Here is a 23763-nt window from a genome sequence, read left to right on the forward strand (position 1 = left end):
CGGGACACAGCGTTTCAAGTAGATTGTGAAAACACACGTCCATCACAAGATAACAATACGGGTTGTTTTGGTTCTTGTTTCCAAGAGTAGGAAACGGTCACAAGAACCTTAAGAGGACTATCAATTTCAAGATAGAAAATTGGACCATGTACGATCAATGACACATTGCTACAATGACATTCAGATCGAGAACACATTTTCAGCACTACTGTATTTTCTTTGGCTAGGCTTAACTGTTCTGGTCATCTACACATTACATTTGACTTATCTGATATCTTTGTTTAATTTTATGTAAAGGTATTCAACAGCACATATCAAACGGATGTGTAGTTTCAAAAGATAATTTGGCAAAGAGGAACTGCATAATCATTTTGACTCTTCATTCCAAAGAGGCAGAAGGCATCCATTTTAAAGCTCTGTTGTAGCGTTCCCTTATAAAGTATACATACACTTATTGCTACTCTACTTAGCTTTCTGATTCTACCTTAAGGTGTTTTTTCTCTGTTCCTTCTTCTTAGGCCTGGATTTCACATGCAGCGCTGACCGGATGAAAGTTTCTGTCAATGCCTGGGCCCGTTCATTGGAGCAACAGACCCTCATCCAGAACTGGTACCATGGCTTCCTCTCCGGTCACCACAAGTTCACTATGTATGACAGCGTGGTTGAGGTGGATCCAGAGTGTGCCACTCCGCTGAAGACAGGTGCTGGGAGCAATGGTGAGCTATCTACTATTTTCCTTTTTCTACTGTAAACTTAAGACCTGTAGTTGCGAGTATTCTACTCTGTAGAATGCCAGTTCTTTGAGTACCGATTTTGATTGGGTAATAATAATTGTATATAAAATGTGTTCTATGTAAAGTGCTTTTGATTAAAGGCTATATTAATAACAATTTATTATCATTATTGTTCTGGAAGGTAATCTTGTCATGCAGTCCAACATTGAGAAAACTGTTCCGCTCCGGGCTCGTGTATTTGTCAGTAAATACCCCCTATTGTCCTGCTAAATATCTTCAAAAACTGAAATGTTTTATTATGTAATTTATTGATGCTAAGAGGACATGTTGGAATTGAGCTGCATAAGTCTAGAGTGTATTAGTGTCATGGCAGTAGTTCAATCCCTTTTTGTACAACCTTACAAGATGGTGAAATAAATGTGTGAATTCTAAGTGCATGTGGTGCCTTGCCTGTACCCAAGCTGCCGCTTTCTGCTGACAGATCCACTTGGTTTAGCATTACATACACCTATAGCTATTGTAGATTACATTAGTGAGTAAGGTTAAGTTGTTCAGAGGAAGGGAGTTGCAGGACTGTGTTTAACTTGTTATATCGACATCTACTGCCTCCCCCCCCCCCAATCCCTTTGATATCTGCAAATGGGGTGATTTCTGAAAATAATCATATGGCGAGATGCAGTTATGACAAATTACTGTTGGACTAAAAATGCTCCTCAATTTCACTGGAACAAAGTGAACATGTGTTCTAGAAATTAAGTCTGACAAAAGCAGGAGCCATTGCCCAAGTGGCTGCTTTGCAGATAACAATAAAAAGGCATACACTTTTGAAAATCCATTGGTGCTAAGAGTATACACTGAGGCTAAAGTATCCTGCAAATAGAAGAGTACTCTGTAATTTAAGAGACAAGCCAGTGGGCAATGGAGACCCTTCAAGCCCACTGGGAAAATAGTCAACCTATTTGTAGACCTAAAACACAGAGGGTAAAGGTAGAATAATAGTCTCAAAGGATTAAGGCAGAAGGCCCTCTTGTGGAGTTTTACACTGTCCTATGTTAGTGTATGGGCATTGCCTTCCTAAGGTTAGGTAAACAGGCAATGCTTAAACTGTTACTGGCTCATTCTATGTACTGTGGCGATTCACTGGACCTTGTCACTTCTCCTCAGAGGGGAGACCTTCTCTGTGAGGCTAGGAAGGTGAGCCCGCTGAGGAGGTGATGTTAAGCGGGACCTCACAGGGAGAGACTCTGCTCTCTGAGACAAGGACGTGATAAGAACAAAGAAGGAAAGCGGTGCAGGAGCCGGCGTGGAGCAGACTTGTGTCTGTGACCAGCATGGCCAGGTGGCGGTGTGGCCTCAAAGAGGTGGAGCGCGTGGTCCGACAACGACGCCAAGACCACCCAGGAAGATACTCCACAGAGTCCGAAGCAGAGAAGAAAACTAAGACGCTGGAAGCATTCCTCAAGACAGTGTAATCCCAACCCCACAGGAAGAACCGGTGATGCCAACCCGACAAGCTAGAGGTAATGGGAACAGCAGGAGACCCAGGAGGGGCCACGGGCAGATGCTAAACAGCAGAGAGTATCACCAATACCGAGAGAGTCAGCATACTCATCTCAGTAACGGTAAAAGCAGTAAAGAATATAAGAAATACTGAGAGACTCATCATACTCGACTCGCTAACGGTAACAGCAGTAAAGAGCATAACGAATATAGAGAACATCAGTAAAGAGTACAACAAATACCAAGGGACTCGTACTTGTCTGAGTAAGTGTGAAAGCAGCAGAGTATATATAGAATCCAGTGGGACTCATATTCGTCCCAGTGATTACAAAAGCAGTCAAGAGAGGGGGAAAAGTCAAGACTGGTAATTCTTGTCTCTGTGTTTGGGAAGACCAAGACAATAGTAAAGAGGAACAGAATAGTCTACATTGGGATTCTCAGAGCGGGAAGTACTTACAAGGCAACAAAGTGGTAAAAGACACCAGGGACACCAATCTCTGGGGAAAATCTCTGGGGAAGGAGAGAATGTGGAACAAGTGCAAGAGAGAGATATTGATATCAATGAAATTCAGAGGAGTAAAAGTAAAGAGCTTTGAATAGAGAAACAAGGAACTGTAAATAAGTCAAGACAGTAGATAGCTGCGGGAAGGTGGAAGACTCCCCTTGAGGAATTAAAGGAAATGATCAACTACGTTACAAGGAACTATCTCAAGATAGAGTATTAAGGCGAAGAAGGCAATTCGAGGAGATGGAGGTTATTTTACTGGAACCCCCTTTTTGTTTTGTTAGTTGATAATTAGTGGTAGGGTTGGAATAGGGTAGTTTTTGGACGGAGGACGGACTACTTTGATTTGGACGACCTCACTGACGACTAGCACCCTAGTTAAGATTGTTAGGTAGGGAAAACCCCTGTTTGGTAGAATAAATAAGATTTTGGATTTCATTTGAATACAATTTAAGGTAGAAATACCATCTCTTTGTCCGCCTCAGAGAGAGCCAGCGAGAGAGAGAGAGAGAGAGAGAGAGAAACGGGAAGCGGTGGAGCTGTCTGGTCCCACTCCACATACATGGGGCCTGAAAGTCTGGTTGTGGGCATTGGGGGAGACAACAGTGGTCCCTGATTGAACCACTGCTAGCTGTTTGAATGGAGCAGAACCTTACCATTGGTGGGCTTGGACTTGCTGCCAGGCTGGATTTTGGATAAGAAGGACTCCTGCAATCATTTCTTCAGGTCAGCGTTGGAAGTACGTGGTTCTGTGGAAGAACGGCAAACTGAAGATCCGAAGAAGCCCAGCATCCCTTCCTGCGTCTGGCCCAGTGAAGCCCTGTTGGACTGCCTTATCTGCAAAAACCCTGAGTGGTGATTCAACCCTTGGACTGGTGGGACCAACCAGTCTCACCGTGTTCTCGAGGATCCTGCCATCTGACACCAGGTGGACTGACCAGCTCTCCAGTGGGCTACCTCACTAGAACGGTTCTGCATTTGTAGCCAAAACTTTGGTTGTCTCCATCTTGTGGCGTAAGTTGCCTTCCGGCCGGATTTCAACCTCCCAGCTTCAAGGGATCCTGCTCCGGAAAGTCTTCTTCAACCACAACTGGAACGACACCTGCCGTTGCCTGTATGTGGTGGCCAATGCTGCAACTCGCTGTTAGGAAAGATTTCTCTTAAGGCAACTTTCCTTCCATATTCTATGGATCCAGAAACCTTTTATTTGTATAGATTGATATCTTTATTAAGTTTCAAATAGCAAAGTAAACCGTATAAAGCATTACAAAAAACATAGCCAAAACCCCTAGTACCCTCTTTGATCCCACCAATGCTGGCGGAAAGCAGGTTTAGTCTTCCTCGCTTAAAGATAAAGTCCATGAGCCACTCCCAGTTCACGTTAATGATGGTGACATGATTTCATACTGGAAGACTCCAAGTAGTGATCTAGGATTATAACAGACTTTGTCGGCGGAGCTTATTCACTCGATCGGCGGGCCCCATATCGCATCAAACTGCATACCTACGCCACAGTTAAGAGCTGTCTGCTTTTCCATGGCCACTATGTTCCACAGCCTTTGCAGCCATTGACCTACTGACGGGGAGCTCAGCCTTACACCACATTGAGGTCATCACCAATTTCACTGCCAGTACCATTGGTCAAAATACTTTAAATTGAATACTGAGGCCTTCCTACTCTACTTCCTGTGTGCACCCCAGTAAAATTAATCCTGGTGTGAGTATGCATCCAATCTGTACCAGTGAATCTTCCACTACTCTCCAAAGCTCCCCCAACTTGGGGCAGAATGCCATATTATTTTTTTTTTTTACTTATTTGTTTTGGCTTATTTAAACCTTTACAAAAACATTTGATCAAAAAGAAAATTAATTTCAAACATTACTAGATCACCGAATCTAAAACAAAGCATAAAATACATTTTCATTAAAATCTCTAGTCTGATAGTAAAACCTAAAACAACTAATAAACCATTTGGCACAAAAAATCAATAAAATAAAGTCAAAAAGTGCCCGGAGAAAACTCATTAGCACCCATCACAGATATTTTCCAAAAACACAGTAACATGTATCCTTAACGCTGTCGAGTTGCCATGTCTCATTATTTCCAACATGACTAAATCATCGAAAATAATTCAAAACATAACATACATCTTCTCCAGCATGGGGTCTGGCATGGATTCACATGCTCATGAATATTCCCCGTCGTCAGGCTGGGAATCCTCAGTAAAGAAAAATCAGTATCAGTTTTGTTTCTGATCTGTCTTTCGTAGTAGTAACCAATCACTGATCTCTGCGTCATACTGACCACAGCCAATGACTGCCATCTCCCTAAGCCCCGCCTCTGGCAGCCATCTTCAGATTTTTACCGCACGTTCAAGTGTTGGGATCCTCGTGCTATTGCTCTCGAGCTTTAGTGCGTTTTCGCGCTTTTTCATAGGAAAATTCTCTCTTTTTCGGTCAAAAGAGCCTCAAGCTCCACCGTTTCTTTATCCGATCAACGGGGACCCGTGTCGGATTCTTCTACGCCCCTCAAGGGTGAAGATTTCGTCGAGCCGCGCTTTTGGAGGACTCCAGAAGTTTCTCAGGCCCATCTCGGACATGGCCCAGGAGAAGGGAAGCTCGACGCCCGGAAAGCTGTTCAGGGTCTGCCCTGGATGCCAGCTTCAGAATGTCTTTAAGGAGGACGAACACTCCCTTTGCCTCTACTGCCTGCATGAGGACAAGACGCACATGAAGAAGCGCTGTGCGTTTTGCGGCAATATGTCGGAGCGGACCATGAAGGACCGCCATCTGCGTCTCGCCAACTGGCTGAAAGGGAAGAGCACGTCAGGCGAGAAAAAGAAGAAGAAGTCCGAGCGGTCTTCTAAGACCTTTGAGGGCACCCCGGCGACGGGGGCCCAACAGAAGGCCAAGCACCGCGAGTCCGCTGGCACCGGGAGCGCCGAACGGTCGGGCTCTACGGTTGCCAGGCAGGGCGCATCCTCCCCGGCGCCATCAACCACGAGCCAATGCTCTGGCTCGGGTAAGAGGAAGGCCGAGCACCCGGCGAAGCTCCTGGAGAGACCCCGGTCGAGCTCGAAGGCCCCATCGGAGGGGGAGCGAGGCGGTGACCCTCCCCCCAAGGAGAAGGCGGTGAGCGCACCTAAGGTGGTGAAAGCCTTGATCCACCCTGTCAAGGCCTCTATCGAGACAGTCGCGGCGGCCCTGGCTCAGCCTGTGGAGGCTACACCAGTGGAGGCAACCTCGGGGCCCAGAGTCTCCCTGCCACCGCGGAGGGAGTCCTCTTTCAAGCCCATCGACGGGACCCCCGTGAAACCTCTGACGGAGAAGAAAAAGGGGGGGGGCACGAGGTCGTCGTGGATTCGGCCTCAACCTCTGAAGAGGAGCTGATCGAAGTCTTAAGCCACGGCATTGGCATGGAAGAAGACCAGCCCGTCGGGAGGGACCCCGACGTAGCAGACACCTAGAACGTCGAGGGTGCCAACGAGGCTCCTGACCGCCCGTCCTGGGTCAACTGGCGGAGGGCGATTTCCTGTCGTCGTTGGATTTGGAGGATTCAGAGCCCTTCCCTTCGGATTGAGGTTGGCACCCAGGGTGTTCACCAAGTGCCTCGCACCAGTGGCGGCGCGGCTGCGCCTGGAGAGGATCCACGTCTACCCCTACCTGGACGACTGGCTCATCCGAGCAAAAACAAGGGAGCTCGCCGCGGAACGCACGGCGAGGTCCGTCCAACTACTCACGAACTTGGGGTTCTCCATAAACTACGCCAAGTCCCACCTGGTGCCCGCGCCAGACGCACTGTTTCTGGGAGCAAAACTCGACACTGTGGCGCTTCTGGCCTCTCTGTCGGAGGAAAGGACGAGGGCCATCTTGGGCAAGGTGCAGCGGATGCAGGTTGCAGACGCGGCCAGGGTGAGGTCCATCAAATCCCTCCTCGGAATGATGTCTTCTTGCATTCATCTCAGCCGCCTCTGCAGGCTTTGAATGCGCCCGTTACAGGAGTTCCTGGACGCTCGCTGGATCCAGACGACGGGCAGCTTCGATGACAGGATCACACTCGACGAGAGATTCTGACGAGCGATCCGGTGGTGGGGCACCCGCGCGCATCTGACGGCGGGCATGGACTTCCAGACCCCGGGCCACCAGAAGACAGTGACCACGGATGCCTCCCTGGAAGGGTGAGGAGCGCACACCGAAAATCTGCACGCGAGAGGCCTTTGGCTTCCGACGGAGAAGTCCCTCCTTATCAACGTCCTGGAGCTCTGTGCAGTGTTTTGGGCCCTCAGGTCCTTTCTTCCGTCCCTCAAGGGCAAGGTGGTGAGGATCTTTACCGACAACACCACCACCATGTTCTACATCTGGAAGCAGGGCGGTACCAGATCCGCAGGATCTGTGGCATTGGGCCGTCGCCCAAGGGATGTTTCTGGTGCCGTTTCATCTGGCAGGAATGAAAACCACCATCGCCGACTCGCTCAGCAGAGAGCTGCGCTCGTGCCACAAGTGGGAACTACTACAGGATCTAGTGGACCGCCTCTTCCGACGGTGGGGCACACCCCAGATCGATCTCTTCGGGACGGCGACGAACTCCAAGTGCCGGAGGTTCGCCAGCAGGTTTCCCCAGCCGAGGAGCATGGGCGATGCTTTCTCGTTCCCCTGGGAGGGCCTGTTTCTAGACGCGTTCCCTCCATTGCCGTTGCTGATCCGGCCCATCAACCAGCTCAAGAGGTCACGGTGCAGGATGATCCTCGTCGCACCTGCGTGGCCGAGGCAGATATGGTTCCCGGACCTTCTGGACTTGTCAGCGTCCCCGTCAATCAAGCTGCCAGTGGACACGGATCTTCTCTCCAGGGAAGGAGGCGCCATCCTCCATCACGACCCAAAGTCGCTGAACTTGCAGGCCTGGCTCCTGCAGCGTTAGTTTGGAGGTTACGACATACCGGCTGACTGCAGAGAGGTTCTTGCAAAGGCCAGGGCGTCCTCAACTCTTAATTGCTACGGACACAAATGGAAGAGGTTCTCTGTCTGGTGCCACGCACAGAAGATTAACCCTCTGCGGATTACGGCTCCTCAAGTACTGCCGTACCTACTGTCGCTGGCCAAGGCTGGACTGGCGCATGCTTCCATCAAGATTCATCTTGCTGCGATCTCCCGCTACACCAGAACCACGGGACGGACATCTTTGTGGTCTCATCGTCTGGTGAAAGAATTCATGAAGGGACTGTTCAGATCGTTCCTGCCGGTGAAGGCTCCGGCCCCGGCGTGGGAGCTCAACATGGTGCTGACCAAGCTCATGGGACCTCCGTTCGAGCCTCTGCACTCAGCTCCGTTGAGGTTTTTGTCGTGGAAAACAGCGTTTCTTGTGGCCATCACCTCTGCACGACGGGTGGGAGAGATCCAGGCCCTTTCCTGCAAGCCCCCGTACTTGACTTCTCACGACACAAGGGTAGTGCTCAGGACGCACCCCTCCCTCATGCCCAAGGTGCCGTCGGACTTCCACCTAAACGAACCCTTGTTGTTGCCTGTTTTCTTCCCGTCGCCTTTGTCGCCGGCTGAAAGGAGTTTTCGGAAGACGTCACAACTTTTTGTGAACTTTGGACCTGTCAATCAGGGGAAGGCTCTCTCAAAGGCTTCCGTTTCCAGATGGCTCTCCGGCTGTATCATGTACTGTCATCGGTTGGCAAACCGACCTCTGCCCGGCCGTCCGAGAGCCCATTCCACCAGAGCGATCGCAGCTACCACGGCGTTCCTATCTGGTGTGCCCCTGCTGGACATCTGCAGGGCTGCTACGTGGAGGTCGACGCACACCTTCACGAAATTCTACTGCGTTGACCGGGATTCCAGGGAGGAGTCCAGGGTCGGCCAAGCAGTGCTGCGCAACCTGTTCGCCTAAGGTGAGCCTGGTGAGAAGTTAAGAGATGCTTAGTGTTGAATTGTTGTATTGCTTAATGTTGAGCCTGTTGCCACCTCCCGTGGTTGTGCATGTGTGTACTGATGTGTATTCTTTTATTCATGAGCATGTGAATCCATGCCAGACCCCATGCTGGAGAAGGAACAAGTTACTTGCCTGTAACTGTTGTTCTCCAGCATGGGTCTGGCATGGATTCACATGCGAACCCTCCCGCCTACCCCTCTGCGGCTCTTCACTTGGTCATACTGCCACTTCACATGCTAGCAAATCTGAAGATGGCTGCCAGAGGCGGGGCTTAGGGAGATGGCAGTCATTGGCTGTGGTCAGTATGACGCAGAGATCAGTGATTGGTTACTACTACGAAAGACAGATCAGAAACGAAACTGATAGTGATTTTTCTTTACCGAGGATTCCCAGCCTGACGACGGGGAATATTCATGAGCATGTGAATCCATGCCAGACCCATGCTGGAGAACAACAGTTACAGGTAAGTAACTTGTTCCTTCATTAAAATCTCTAATCTAATAATAAACCTAAAACTAGGTAACCATTTAGCACAAAAAAATAAATCTGCTAATTCATAAAGTGCCCCACGAGAACTCCTTAGCACAAATCAGATATTTTTCAGAAACGCAGTAACACGTATCCTTAACGCAGTCGAGTTGCCATGTCTCATTTGATGCCACAATAGCTCTCTATTCACACAATATGTATATTCAACAAATTTACCAAAGTATGAAATACGTTGACTAACAAGGGCAGGGCAAATAAGTAAAATGTGCTCCAGAGTTTCCTCCATTCCCTCATCATTGCAGAATCTACACAATTTCCTTGTATCGGATAACAAATTCCTGTTTTTAAGTATAAAATTGGTTTGCAACACATTTGTCCTAAACCTCATAAATACATTACGTAGATTTCACTGGGGTATTTATCTAAATAACCCTCAATTACAGGAAAACATTTCCAAAAGGAACATGTTTGGTTATACATTTTAGACTGTGATACTGATCTTATAGTTTGCTGCCAGTCATCACCTTTCAGAATCTTTTTTACTTTCAAACGGTTAGACAGTAGCATGTCATTAGAAACCCCCAAATTTGGAAAACTACCAAAGTTATCTCATGAACCTTGTAGACAGGACTCTGGGTTGGAGTAAGCTACCTATTCTCCCTTGCAGGCAGAATGGGGATACTGAAGATGATAGTACTGCCCCAACTTCTTTACAGGTTCTCTAACATCCACTTATGGCCAGGCGAGGGCTTTTTTCGAACACTGACTCCCACGATCAACTCCTTTTTGTGGCACTTGGGTGTGGTCCACCTTAAACTTGGAACCTTGCCCACCCCGATGGATGGTGGCGGCTTCGGTGCTCCTGATTTTTTAAAATACTGGCTAGTTGCCCAAATCCAATTCACGACACACTGGTTCAACACAATGAACCCCCCTCCACATGTCAGACTCGGAAAAACGAACAGTTGGTGACCGGGCTATCTGCTCCCTAGAGGTTCAACCCATCCCATGGGCCCGGACTCTCTTGACCTGGTGGCTTGCACGTCCCTGGCATTAAGAAAAACGTGGAAACTGCTTGGTACTACCCACCCGTTCCACGGTAACCTCTCGCTCTCAAACTTTCTCCCAGGGGGTTCCACGGGTACCGCTGCCCATAGTGCGCCGTTGGGCCGAGGCAGGATATGAGTTGATCCGTGACGTTTTCGTGCAGGGCAGCTTCATCGAATGGCCAGACCTCCCATTATCCCTGAGACAGAGACCGTCTATATGGCTCCAGTACTCGTCTTTACGGAAAACCCTTAAACAAAAATACCCCATGTTCCCAGCAATACCACCAGACGATCCCGCTATTGAAGAACTGACTTCTCCCACGCCCACTAGAGCTAAGATATCTAGACTTTATAATATGGTTCAAACCAGATCTATTCCAGAATTCACTAAGCTGAGGCGCGAATGGGGGAATGACCTCGGGGTGGAGGTGACTGACGAACGCTGGGCTCACATGTGTGCACGCATACAGGGGGTGTCCTTCAAATCTCGCTTCAAACTAATTCAGCTTAAGGTACTTCATAGGTTCCATTATACCACAAGCAGACTCCATCGCATGCTTAATGATCACTCCGCGAGGTGCCCCAGATGTGGCCATGATACCGCTGACTATATTCATATAATCTGGTCCTATCCCCGCCTTACCCAATTTTGGAGTATGGTCTGCTCAACCATGTCGACTATCCTTGAGTACCCCATCAACCCTTCCCCAATGAGATGCCTCTTCCACGATTTCCCCGAACTTCGCCGGGACTCCAAAATACTGGCTGGCCTTTGCATGCTACTCGCAGTGCGATCTATTCTACTTTGCTGGCTTCGACCCACACCCCCCACTCATGCACAGTGGCTCAAGGCAGTCACTTGGGCCTCGGACACAGAGGAAACCTGGTCCCTATTACAACCCACTCAGTGAAGTCCCAGAGATGTCTGGCTCAAATTCCGATCCTATATGTCCGAACTGAGTGCGACATCGGATGCATCATCCCCAGCTGTAACCCTTTCTCGCCCCGGTTCCCCCTCCTCAGTTGCGGTCTCTCCAGCCCCATACCCGCTGTACATATGTGCTTTTTACAGTGTACAACCAAATTGTAAGCAGTCGCTGTATGCCTGTATCACCTTAACTGTTATTACACTATACTTACCTTGTATGTTGCTCGCCTATTTTGTGCTGCCAAGCTAAATAAATAAAAGTTTTTTAAAAAAAAGAAACACCCAAATTTAAGAGAGGCTCTTCAGTGTTGCCCTCCAGTTGGTTTCGAAAAGCACTTGTGTGATCCATTCCCACTACTGCCTATAAGTCATCTGCTAAATCAGTTAAACATTTTCTCCATAACAATATTCTTTTCCACAGGATAATCGATTTCAGGGATTGGAGGCCTAACTCGTATCTAATGCCCTCTATTGGTACACATTTTGGTAAAAATAACAAACTCCCTTTCCATATTAAACTCTCTAGAGTTTTTAAGAAATCTGTGAAGTCCAGAGAATAAAACTTCATACTATACGATATCCTCAGAATACCCTTCATAGTATAGAAGGATCTCAGAGGTACCAGTGAGTATTTGCAATATTTATTCTCCAGTCTACGCATTTGTCGAAGGGCCATTTCAGCTTTTGTTCTCAATTGTTTTTTTATTATGGTTAGTGAACCAGATCCTGAAACATAATACCCCAGATATTTAAATGCATTCTGACATTTTATGCGTTTACCCTCACAGTACCATGTGAACCCAAGCTGCTTTTTTTGGGTTTACCCAAACGTACAATAGTTGTTTTAGATGTGTTCCTTTTTAGATGCAATTCAGTCACAAATTTCAGAAGCGCGTTAATCATTCTTTGCAGACCAACTTTGGTACAATCCAGCATCAAAAAGTCATCCGCATATGCCAACCATTCGAAGGATTTATTACCTAGTTTGGGCGCAACCAACCCTTTATTCGTAAGTGCTTTGGTGGCCCTACACACACATAGGTTGAACAACGTAGGCGCTAGCATGCAGCCTTGTCTCAGCCCATGAAGAATATCAAACTCTGACGTTAATAATCCTTCAAAGTTTAACCTAACTTTTATTTTAGTCTCCAAGTATAATTCAATGATTGTGTCCAATAGGTATTTGGGCATATCCAGATCTCTCAATATGCACCATAGAGTTGGGCAGTCCACCAGGTCAAAGGCTTTACTTAAGTCCATAGAAGCAACACATTTTTCATTGTTTGAAGACTTCTTAAAATTAGCCCCCCACAATCAGTGCTCATGTTTTTTTAAAGCCAATTTGCTTGGGATCAAGTATGTTATTGTATGTGATCCATTCTTGAATTTCTTCTAGCACAATTGATGCGAAGATCTTTGATTCTGGATCAGATATGGCTATTGATCTATAACTGTCTGGAGAATATCTAGAACCCTTTTTGAAAACTGGAAGTACAAGCGCCAGTCTCCATGACTTAGGTATGGTTTTAGAGTCTAGGATATCTTCGTAAAGAATATATAAAATTTTAGCCAAAGAGTTCAATATTGGTTTTTAGAATCTTATTAGAAAGATTATTAGGCCCAGGGGCAGCTGACATTTTGAATTTCCCAATTAAGCGAGATATATTTGGAATGGAGATGTTCAAGAGCCATTGACCAGCTTTTCTATTATCTCCTGCACTGGTCAGCGTGTTATAGCTGTACATCTTGGTAAAATGTTCCTGCCACCTTCTTTCACTAATTGGAGTAATTAACAGTTCTTTTTGTGAGAATTCCATACTATTAATTATTTGCCAAACATTTAAGATATTTTTACCTCTTATTGCATTCAACATTTCTTGACCATCCAGTTGTGTTCTTATCTCCCTATGGCTTATTAGCCAATTTTTGTAGTGTTGTTTGATTTTTTTAATCCTGATAAATGTATAGGAGTCTACATTCCCACTTTTCAAGAGTGACAGAACTTCCCTCCCCATTATTAACTTCTGATTTTGTACTTCTGTGTCAAAGCAGTGTTCATGCTTAGTCTCTCTTTTAGAACCAGATCTATTAGAAGCTACAGATTTAAGTATGATATCATTAACATGTGTTGTAAAAGTGTCCGTAGAGCGATTTAACATATGTTGTTCCAGGGTCATTTCATCACAATCTTGAACCAGAACTGTGGTGAATCTTATTGTTTTATTAAAGGTCCATCTGATTCTGTTACCCTGTTACCGCTAGCATTGACCAACACACCCTCAGTATAACAGCACATTTCCCCTTTGTCTGATGTATTAACAAGATCAACATATAGCAATCTATGATCACTGGTAGGCTTCTCAATAACAGCAAAGTTAGAGGTATATTTATCTAAACCTGCTGACACAAAAATATAGTCTAAAATGGAGTTTCAGCCCCTTGCATTCCACGTATGACAGTTATTCTCAATCCTTACCAATCCCATGATTTCAATAACATTTAACCATAACGCACCTCATAGTTTGGAGTTGCCTGCCTTAGTGCTGTTTGTGTGTATATCGGACATTAGGGCATGACCCTCAATTTGATCAATATTACAATCTGCATTCAGATCACCTGCTATGATTATTAAGCCATTCACATTTACTATGCTCCACGCAACAATTTTCTTTATCAAGTTGTTAATTTCTTAACAACAATTAATTTGCAGATCTGAATATTTCAATGGATTCCAATATACATTTATAATATAAAGATGCACATAGTTATCACTTTTGAGCTTGTATGTCACAGTTAATATCGAGTTCAGGCTCGACCATTCACTAGTTTCTACAGCCTGGAGGGTTTGTTTGCATGCTATTAACAGACCCCCCATGGGTCGACCTTTTCTGCCCTTTGTAGCATACAGTTGTGTTATTTGAAAACCTTCCCATAGGAGTCCGCAGGTGGACCAGGTTTCCTGTAATAAGATCAGGTCATAAGATTGCAATACGTCCGTCACTGCAGTATTTTGTGTCAGATGTAAGTGACCTCTCCAGTTCCAACATGCCAAAGCAATTTTGCCAACCCTGCTAGAGAGGTTTCCCCAGTTCCCTTAAGGAGTAGACTCCCTAAGGGAAAGTGCAAGCCATCTCCATTCCTGTTTATCAATATTGTCATTTGTTGTGGTACTTAGCTCAATAGTGGTGGCCCGGAGCCCCTGCCTTCCAAAGCATTCCTAGGTGGTCTCTTCTCATTGCCCGCCTGAGGTTGCGGGTTATACTGAAAGAGGTCAAAACCTCTACATTGAAGTGATTCCACCTCTTTTAGCAGCAAGCTTCTTACTAAAGGTGATGGAATCACTAACCGGACAAATTCAAGCCTCTGTTTATGTATAAAATCGACTAAAGTTGTATCAACCGATGAGATCAATGACAGTTCGGGGATAGCAGCAAATAATGAGAGAACATAAGGCCGGTTTAGGGATATTTGTTTTCCGTCCTCAAACACTGATGTTAGTATTAAGCTAGGTTGATCAAGCAGTGCCGGTTTTCTCTAATCATGTTCCATATTCACATTTCCTGTATATTCTTGTGATTTTTGATCTGTCACATTAAAGCCTATGGGGTCTTGTTTGTTCTTACAAGAAGTTTGCCACCCATTATCATTAAGGAGTAATTTTTCAGCCAGTATTTTATTTACAATGATGGCTATTTCCTCTTCCTTAGATGTAATATTTTGAATTGGATTGGTTGTTTTCATCAAAAGTAGGCAACTCCTTATTTTTTTAAATCGAGGATTCAGTAGCAGAGACAGTCGTAGAAAAACATCTGGCATAGGTGTAGGCAATATTGACTTCTTTATGCCGTTCACTGTGACCCAAGCCAGTATTAACTGAGTGCACTGCTGCTTTATTCAGAACATTCGGATTATGGGTAGTTGGTATCGGTTCTCTAACATTCGTGTCTTTTAATGTATTTGAAGGACCAGTATAGTCTAAAAAGGCTTTGCCCATATTCGCAGCCACCGGAATTGGATTGAGAGATCTTAAGTTCCTACCGAGTTTGTCTTAAAAATGTCAAAGATATCATCCAGCCCAGTTTTTAATGTCGATAGTTGTGAATCTATGTCGCAAGAATCTTTTTTCTTTTTCATTACTTCTGACATCGAGTCCGCAGCCTCACAGTATTAGTTTTGAGAAGCCTGATTGCTCAACATCGGTGGCATTGGAGCTCTCGGCTTCACACCCATCTCAATAATTGTAGGTTGCGAGTCCGAGGTCTCCATGTCATCTCTGGCTTCTGAGATGACATTTTTGAACTTGGGATCTCTTAAAAATTTACGTGATGATTTAGCCATGGCATTTCCTCTATTTATTTTCATTTGTCAGTCTTTTTTCTTGTTTAACATTTTTTTTGGGTTTGTACCCATTTCAGGGTCCCCTTCATTTTCAGAATTCTTAGGGCTTGCTATCGTAGCCTTTTCTGTAGCATCATCAAAATCAACCCTCTGTCTTTGATGTTTGTGAGTCTGATATTGTAATTATTTCCTCAGTACCTCAGTATTGAGAGGTTGGTGTATGGGTTGTATAAGTGTAGGCTCAAGACTCTTCGTTCCCATGTTTGCTTCCATGACTATTTTCAGCGTAGTGAGCGAGTTTTGCAGTGACTCAGAAACTCTTGATGAAATCTGATCCATGCAAGTTTGATTTTAACTAACACTTCCGTCTGTCTCCTCAGTTCGTACAGGATTAGTCTATTAAAAATCCCCAACATGGTAGAAATATCAGGATTTTTCGTGGAGTCCCCACCCTCATCCGAAGGTGCATCAAAGTTAGTCGATAGGCCCATGAGTTCAAATTCAGCAGTGCGGAAGACACTTTGGGTATCAAAAATTGAGTCATTTAATTTAGAAGCAGTATCCAGCTTTGGAACATCTACCCCCCACTGTTGCTTTGTTGAGTCTTTCTCCATGTTAATGGAGTTTTCTTCCACAAACAGCAATTGAGAGGCATCTACAATGTCCATAGATTTGTTATTTGCATCATCATTAGAACACACCTGTGCACACTGCACGGAGGAGGTAAGGGTAATGCTGCTACACGTGCCAAGCTTGCTCGGCGTGTGTTTACGGCAGTAAAAGAATCAGCACCTGGGTCCTTCCGCGTGATTGGTATTTTTATACCTTTGCCCATAATGTATAGTTTTAACCGGACTTATCAGTTGTCTAAAACGGATTAGCTAATTAACCAATACAAGTCGCTTGGGAGAGGTCCCGTTTTACAAAAGCTTTAGTTGGACTGGAAGTAAAGTGTGCTGAATACAAACCCCCTGCTGCTTACAAGAAATATTACCAAACAACACACATGTACTCACTTATAAAGAGTCAGGAGAATCAAAGCATCTCCAACCCCCACCCGAACAGCCAAACAGCCAGCCACTTGGTCCACTTGGGTGCGCACGGGTGTGCAGGCACGGGAACTGTTGAAGGCTGCTGGGTAGTGGGGTTGGGGCTAAAAGGCGGGTTCACTATGGGGAAGCAGAAAAACAAACAAAGGTGAGTAGAGCAATGGAGGGAGACGTCCACACACCCCAGTGCAAACAGCAGAATCCAATGTAACACGCACAAGGTTGCAGTTACTTGAAATCCAAACAGCATTTCCATGCGAAAACAGTGGCAAGATCTTCCTCTTGCAGACGGCTCCTTTACACAGCTCCCAGCACTCTCAGCCAAAAAACCAGCCACTTGGTCCACTTGGGCGCACGTGCGGGTGCGCAGGCACGGGACCTGTTGTAGGCTCCTGGGTAGTGGGAGCGGGGCTGAAGGCGGGCCAAGTTCAAAGGTTGCAGTTACTTAAAATCCAAACAGCGTTTCCATGCGAAAACAATGGCAAGATCTTCTCTTACAGACGGCTCCTTTACACGGCTCCCAGCACTCTCTGCCAAACAGCCAGCCACTTGGTCCACTTGGATGCCATATTATACGTTAGTGAGCCCTCCTGGCCACATCCCCTCCAGCACCACTTAGCCACACCTTAAACGTCTCTAACTTAATGGGGGTAAGAGACCATCTATGGAGGACCTTATACTGCAATTCCTTATGTTGTGTGCATATAGACTCTTTCTCCAGCATGGGGTCTGGCATGGATTCACATGCTCATGAATATTCCCCGTCTTCAGGCTGGGAATCCTCTGTAAAGAAAAAAATCAGTATCAGTTTTGTTTCTGATCTGTCTTTCTTAGAAGTAACCAATCACTGGTCTCTGGGTCATACTGCACCCAGCCAATGACTGCCCTCTCCCTAAGACCCTCCCCTGGCAGCCATCCTCAGATTTTTACCGCACGTTCAAGTGTTGGGAGTCCTCATGCTTAGCTCTCGAGCTTTTACTGCGTTTTGCAATTTTTTTTAAAAGAGTTTATTCTCATTTTTTCGGTCAATCGAGCCTCAAGCTCCACCGTTTCTACTTCCGATCAACGGGGACCCGTTTTGGAATTTTCTACACACCTCAATGCAAAGTTTTCATCGAGTTACGCTTCTTGGAGGATTCCAGAAGATCTGAGGCCTACCCCGTGGACATGGCCAAGGACAAGGGGAGCTTGACGCCCAGATCCAAGCTGTTCAGGAACTGCCCTGAATGCGGATTACAAAATGTTTTCAAGGAGCATGAGCATTCGAGATGTCTCTACTGCCTTCATGAAGACAAAACACACGTGGAGAAGGACTGTGCGTTTTGCAAGAACATGTCGGAATGGACCATGAAGGATCGGCGTAACCGCCTCACCAACTGGCTGAAAGGGAAGAGCCCAGCAGGTGAGAAGAAGAAGAGGTCCGAGCGGTCTTCTAAGTCCTTTGAGGGCGCTCTGGTGAAGGGGGCCCAACAGAAGGCAAAGCATCGCGAGTCCGCGGGCACCGGGAGCGCCGAAGCGTCGGGCTCCTTGGCTGCCAGGCAGGGTGCGCTTTCACCAATGCCATCAACCACGAGCCAACACTCTGGCTCGGGGAAGAGAAAGTCTGAGAACCCGGGTAAGCTTCTGGAGAAGCCCCGATCGATCTCGAAGGAGTCCGCCGAGGGGGAGCGACACGGTGACCCTCCCCCCAAGGTGAAGGCCTCAAGTGCGCTTAAGGTGGTGAAGGCCTTGATTCACCCAGCTAGGGCCTCTATCGAGGGAGTCGTGGCGGCCCGGGCGAAGCCTATGGAGGCTACACCAGTGGAGGCGACCTCGGGGCCCAGAGTTTCCCTGCCACCACGGAGGGAATCCTCTTTTCAGCCCATCAATAAGACCCCCGTGGAAAAAGAGGGGGGGTGGTGGCCATTACGGACATGGATACAGCCTCTGAGGAGGAGCTGGTTGAAGTCGTGAAGGGCCTCAACAAGAGGTTTGAGGAGGTCCGGTCCCACAGGAGGGATCCCGAAGAGGCGGAAGAGGAGAGCAAGGGTGGCGCCAACGAGGCCCCCGGGGAGGAGGAGCAACCATCGCGCCCGTCGCAGCCAGTGCACAAGCCTCAAGACGACTCAACGGCCATTTTGATGGCAATCCAAACCTTATGCACGGAGATAAGGATGAGGTTGCCTCTACCCCCAACGGATGACCCAGCAGAACCGGGCCCGTTGGGAAGCCCTCCAAGCAAACGGAGGAGAGTTCATCCCCCCTCCCTTGTGGCCCGTTCAGCCCTCACCTCCTTCCCCTGATCCTAGGGAGGACACGGGAACAGAGACGGCCACGACGGGGACGGATGACCACGGTGGTGACAACGGGACGGGCCTCCCATCACCACCCCCTCGGGCCTCTCCGCCAGACAAAATTGGCTCTTTCCACGCCATGATTGCCTAGGCGTCTGAGCTTTTCCAGCTCTGACCCGAGGAACAGAAGAAGGAAGGCTTCCTCTATCAATGGCGCGAGGTCAAGAGGAAGACTGTCCTCGCGGTGCCGTTGCTTGATGACATCAGGGACGAGGGACTTGCTCTCCTGAAGAACCCGTCCACGACGCCTGCCAAGAGGGACCGGTACGAGAAGAGGTCCACGATTCTGCCCCTTTGTGCCTTTGGGCACAGCCGACCCCGGATTCGGTCGTCTCAGGGGCGGCCAAGAAAATAGCGGTGGGGGTGGCGGCTTCAACTTCCCCACCTGACGGCGAGGGAAAGAAACTGGACGCCATGGGACGACAAGTCATCTCGTCCGTGGCGACGACAATTAAGGCGGCCAACGCCCTAGCGATTGTGGCCTGCTATGACAGGGAGTTGTGGTACAAGATCGCTCCCTTGCTGGACTTCCTACTGGACGACAAGAGGGCTGAGGCCCTGCAGATCCTGCAGGAAGGTGAGGTGGCGTCGGACCATGCCATAACGGTGGCCACGGACATTGCTGACACCTGGTTCCGCCAGTTGGGCAACAGTGTTTGCCTGCGACGGCGGAGATGGCTCAAGGCAACAGATTTCCGCCAGGACATGCAAACCAGAGTTTTGGACATGCCCTTCGACGGGAACAACCTGTTTGGGAAAACAGTGGATGAGTTACTTCAGGCCATCAAGGCCGACACAGAGACTGCTTCGGCCTTGAGAGTCTTACAGCAATGACGGCCGCCCTTTCGGAACTCCAGAGGCAAGCAAGGTGCCTCCAAAGGATTCGGCGGTGGCTCCTCTACGTACCGCCAGGCAACCCGTTCCTCGTCGCAAGAGGCCTACAGAGGGCGGAGCAAGTCATGAGGATCACGTCGCCATCGCCAGGGAGGTCAGGGCAGCAATGCCGCTACCAAGCAGGACTGAACCGGCCGTGGCGTCGGGGCCCCCACCTGAGAACCCTGGTGGGAGGCCGGCTGGCGAAGTTTGTCAGCGTGTGGGAGTCCATCTCCACCGACCGTTGGGTGCTGGATGCCATGGCCCACGGGCACACTCTCTAATTTCTAAAGAAGTGCCTCTGCATTCCTCCCGTGGCCAGGAAGGAAAATCACATCCCTCAACTGCTGTTGGAGGTAAGGGCAATGCTCAAGAAAGGTGCCATCGAGCCCGTCCCGAAGAGGCTCTGGGGCTCCGAGTATACTCAAGATACTTCCTCGTCAGAAAGAAGACAGGCGGTTGGCGCCCCATCCTGGATCTGTGTCGGTTAAACAAATAGATCAAGGCCCAGAAGTTCCGGATGGTCACCCTCCAGCACGTGCTGGGACAGCTGGAGGAAGGCGACTTCCTACCGTTGCTGGACTTGGAGGATGCTTACTCCACAACCCCATTCTAAAAGGACACCGAAAGTTTCTCAGATTCGTAGTTCAAGGACGGCACTACCAATTCAAGGCCCTGCCGTTCGGATTGAAGTAGGCGCCCAGAGTGTTTACCAAGTGCCTGGCACCAGCAGCTGCACCTGCAGGGGATCCACGTTTACCCCTACCTGGACGATTGACTCATCCGAGCAAAGACGAGGAAACTCGCCGTCGAGCACACAGAGAAGACCATCAAACTGCTCATGGATCTGGGATTCTCCATCAACTTTTCCAAATCCCACCTGGTACCGTCACAGGTCGCACTGTTCCTGGTAGCAAGGCTCAATACGGTGGCATGATTGGCTTCTCCGTCGGAAGAAAGGACGAAGGCCATTCTGTGCAAGGTGCAGCGGCTGCTGGCCACGGACGTGGCCAGGGTGAGGTCCATCAAGTCCCTTCTCGGCATGATGTCATCTTGCATCTACCTGGTGCGCCTATGCAGGCTGCGGATGCGCCCTCTACAAGAGTTCCTCCACGCCCGTTGGATGCAAGCGGCGGGCTGCTTCGAAGACAAGATCCCGCTCAACGAGGTCTTTTGCCGAGCGATTCGGTGGTGGGGGACCTGCGCGCAACTCGCGGCGGGCATGGACTTTTAGACCCCAGCACACCAGGAAACTGTGACGACGGATGCCTCCCTGGAAGGATGGGGAGCGCACACCGGAGATCTTCACGCGAGAGGCATGTGGCATCCCGAGGAAAGGTCACACCACATCAACACCTTGGAGCTCCGAGCAGTGTTCTGGGCTCTCAGGTCGTTTCTCCCATCCCTCAAGGGCAAGGTGGTGAGGATCTTCGACAACACCACCACGATGTTCTACATCCGGAAGCAGGGAGGAACCAGGTCCCCGGCCCTATCCAAGGAGGCCCAGGATCTGTGGCATTGGGCCGTCGCCCAGGGGATGTTTCTGGTGCCATTCCACCTAGCAGGGATAAAGAACACCATCGCCGACTCGCACAGCAGGGAGCTGAGCTCGTGCCACGAGTGGGAACTGCGTCAGGACCAAGTGGATCGGCTCTTCCTACGATGGGGCAAATCCCAGATCGACTTGTTCGCGATGGCGACAAACTCCAAGTGCCAGAGGTTCGCCAGCAGGTTTCCCCAGCCGAGGAGCATGGGCAATGCTTTCTCATTCCCCTGGGACGGCCTGTTCCTGCATGCGTTCCCTCCGTTGCCGTTGCTACTTCAACTCGTCAACCAACTCAAGAGGTCCCGGTGCAGGATGATCCTCGTTGCACCGGCGAGGCTGAGGCAGATCTGGTTCCCGGACCTTCTCGACTTGTCAGCGTCCCCCCCAGTCAAGCTACCGACGGACGCAGATCTTCTCTCCAGAGAAGGAGGCGCCATGCTCCATCACGACCCATGGTCACTGAACCTGCAGGCCTGGCTCCTGCAGAACTACAGTTCGGAGGGTATGATATCCCGGCGGACTTCAAGGAGGGTCTTGCAAAGGCCAGGGCATCCTCAACTCTTAAGTGCTATGGACACAAATGGAAGAGGTTCTCTGTCTGGTGCCACGCACAGAAGATTAACCCTCTGCGAATTACAGCCCCTCAAGTGCTGCCGTACCTGCTGTCGCTGGCCAGGGCGGGGCTGGCTCATGCCTCCATCAAAATACATCTAGCGGCGATCTCCCGCTACACCAGAACTACGGGACGATCATCTCTCTGGTCTCATCGCCTGGTGAAGCAGTTTATGAAGGGACTGTTCCGTTAATTCCCGCCGGTGAAGGCTCTGGCGTGGGAGCTCAACGTGGTGCTGACCAGACTCATGGGGGCGCCCTTCGAGCCTATGCATTCGGTGCCGTTGAAGTTCCTGTCGTGGAAAACAGCATTTCTTGTGGCCATCACCTCCGCACGACGAGTGGGAGAGATCCCGGCCCTATCCTGCAAGCCTCCATACTTGACTTTTCACGAGACGAGGGTGGGGCTGAGGACGCACCCCTCCTTCATGCCCAATTTACCATCGGACTTCCATCTCAACAAGCCCTTGTTGTTACCAGTTTTCTTCCCGTCGCCTTTGTCGCCGGCCGAAAAGACTTTGCACTCGCTGGATGTAGCTAGAGTGCTGAAGTTCTATGTGGACCGCACAAAGAGTTTTTGGAATACATCACAGCTGTTTGTGAATTTTGGACCTGTGAATAAACGGAAGGCCCTCTCGAAGGCTTCCATTTCCAGATGGCTCCCCGGCTGCATCCTGCACTGTCACCGGTTGGCAAACCGACCGCTGCCCGCCCCTCCGAGAGCCCATTCGACCAGAGTGATCGCTGAACCACACGGCGTTCTTGTCTGATGTGCCCCTGCTGGACATCTGTAAGGCTGCTACGTGGAGGTCGACGCACACCTTCACGAGATTCTACTGCGTCGACCGGGATTACAGAGAGGAGTCCAGAGTCGGCCAAGCAGTCCTGCGCAACCTGTTCGCCTGAAAGTGGTTGTGCATGTGTGTACTGCTATGTATTCTTATATTCATGAGCATGTGAATCCATGCCAGACCCCATGCTGGAGAAGGAACAAGTTACTGTAACTGTTGTTCTCCAGCATGGGTCTGGCATGGATTCACATGTGAACCCTCCCTCCTTCCCCTCTGCGGCTCTTCACTTGGTCATACTGCGACTTACGTGCTACCAAATCTGAGGATGGCTGCCAGGGGAGGGGCTTAGGCAGAGGGCAGTCATTGGCTGGGTGCAGTATGACCCAGAGACCAGTGATTGGTTACTACTAAGAAAGACAGATCAGAAACGAAACTGATACTGATTTTTTTCTTTACCGAGGATTCCGAGCCTGAAGACAGGGAATATGCCAGACCAAAAAGTCTCACTCACTCCAGGGTTAAAATGACAAAGTCCTAAGTACAGCAAAAGAGCTGGGGGTCTCTAAGGTTGAAGGGAATTAGCACAGAAATTAACATCTCGAACAATGGCTGCTTCCATAAATGCTGCTCGCTATAGCTTGCTCTATGAAAAAACAGTGCTTTTCTGACTCAGGTTGTTGCCAGTCTGCCAGAATTTGGACTTGGGCTGCCAAATAATAGTTTAACAAGTTCGGGCATGCTAACCCCCCATTTCCCTAGGTGCTATAATTCTTTTATTACTTATCTATGCCTTCTTCCCCCAAGCCCCTCAAGTAAACTTTGAAATAGTCCTCTGAAGGGCACTTAGCTTTGCTAATGGGATGTTCTGGAAGTGAAAGTATTCACTGACGGACATTTATTTTAATTAGTGCTCGTCTCTCCAGCCATGAGATCATTAGCCTGCTCCAACTATCCAAATCTTTCTGGATTGACCTAATCAGTGGAGGATAGTTGTCCCCCTTGAGATTCCCCCCCTCTGCTCGTAACATCTATGCCCAGGTATCGCAAGCTTCCTTTCACTTGCTTAAATGGAGCTACTTGCTTG

The 23763-nt window shown here is 48.6% G+C and overlaps 1 protein-coding gene across 2 annotated transcripts in view; it reads left to right on the forward strand.

Moving 5' to 3' along the window:
- Positions 1–23763, forward strand: part of LOC138569198 (uncharacterized) — a 694078-nt gene that overhangs the window by 587241 nt on the left and 83074 nt on the right. For both annotated transcript variants that reach the window (XM_069646958.1, XM_069646959.1), the window contains one exon: positions 519–716. In XM_069646958.1, the coding sequence (XP_069503059.1) occupies positions 519–716 (198 nt within the window). The remainder of the gene's footprint in view (positions 1–518; positions 717–23763) is intronic.

The sequence above is a fragment of the Ambystoma mexicanum genome, chromosome 2q (genome assembly GCF_040938575.1).
Source record: "Ambystoma mexicanum isolate Mex_15411 chromosome 2q, UKY_AmexF1_1, whole genome shotgun sequence".
NCBI classification, from domain to species: domain Eukaryota; kingdom Metazoa; phylum Chordata; class Amphibia; order Caudata; family Ambystomatidae; genus Ambystoma; species Ambystoma mexicanum.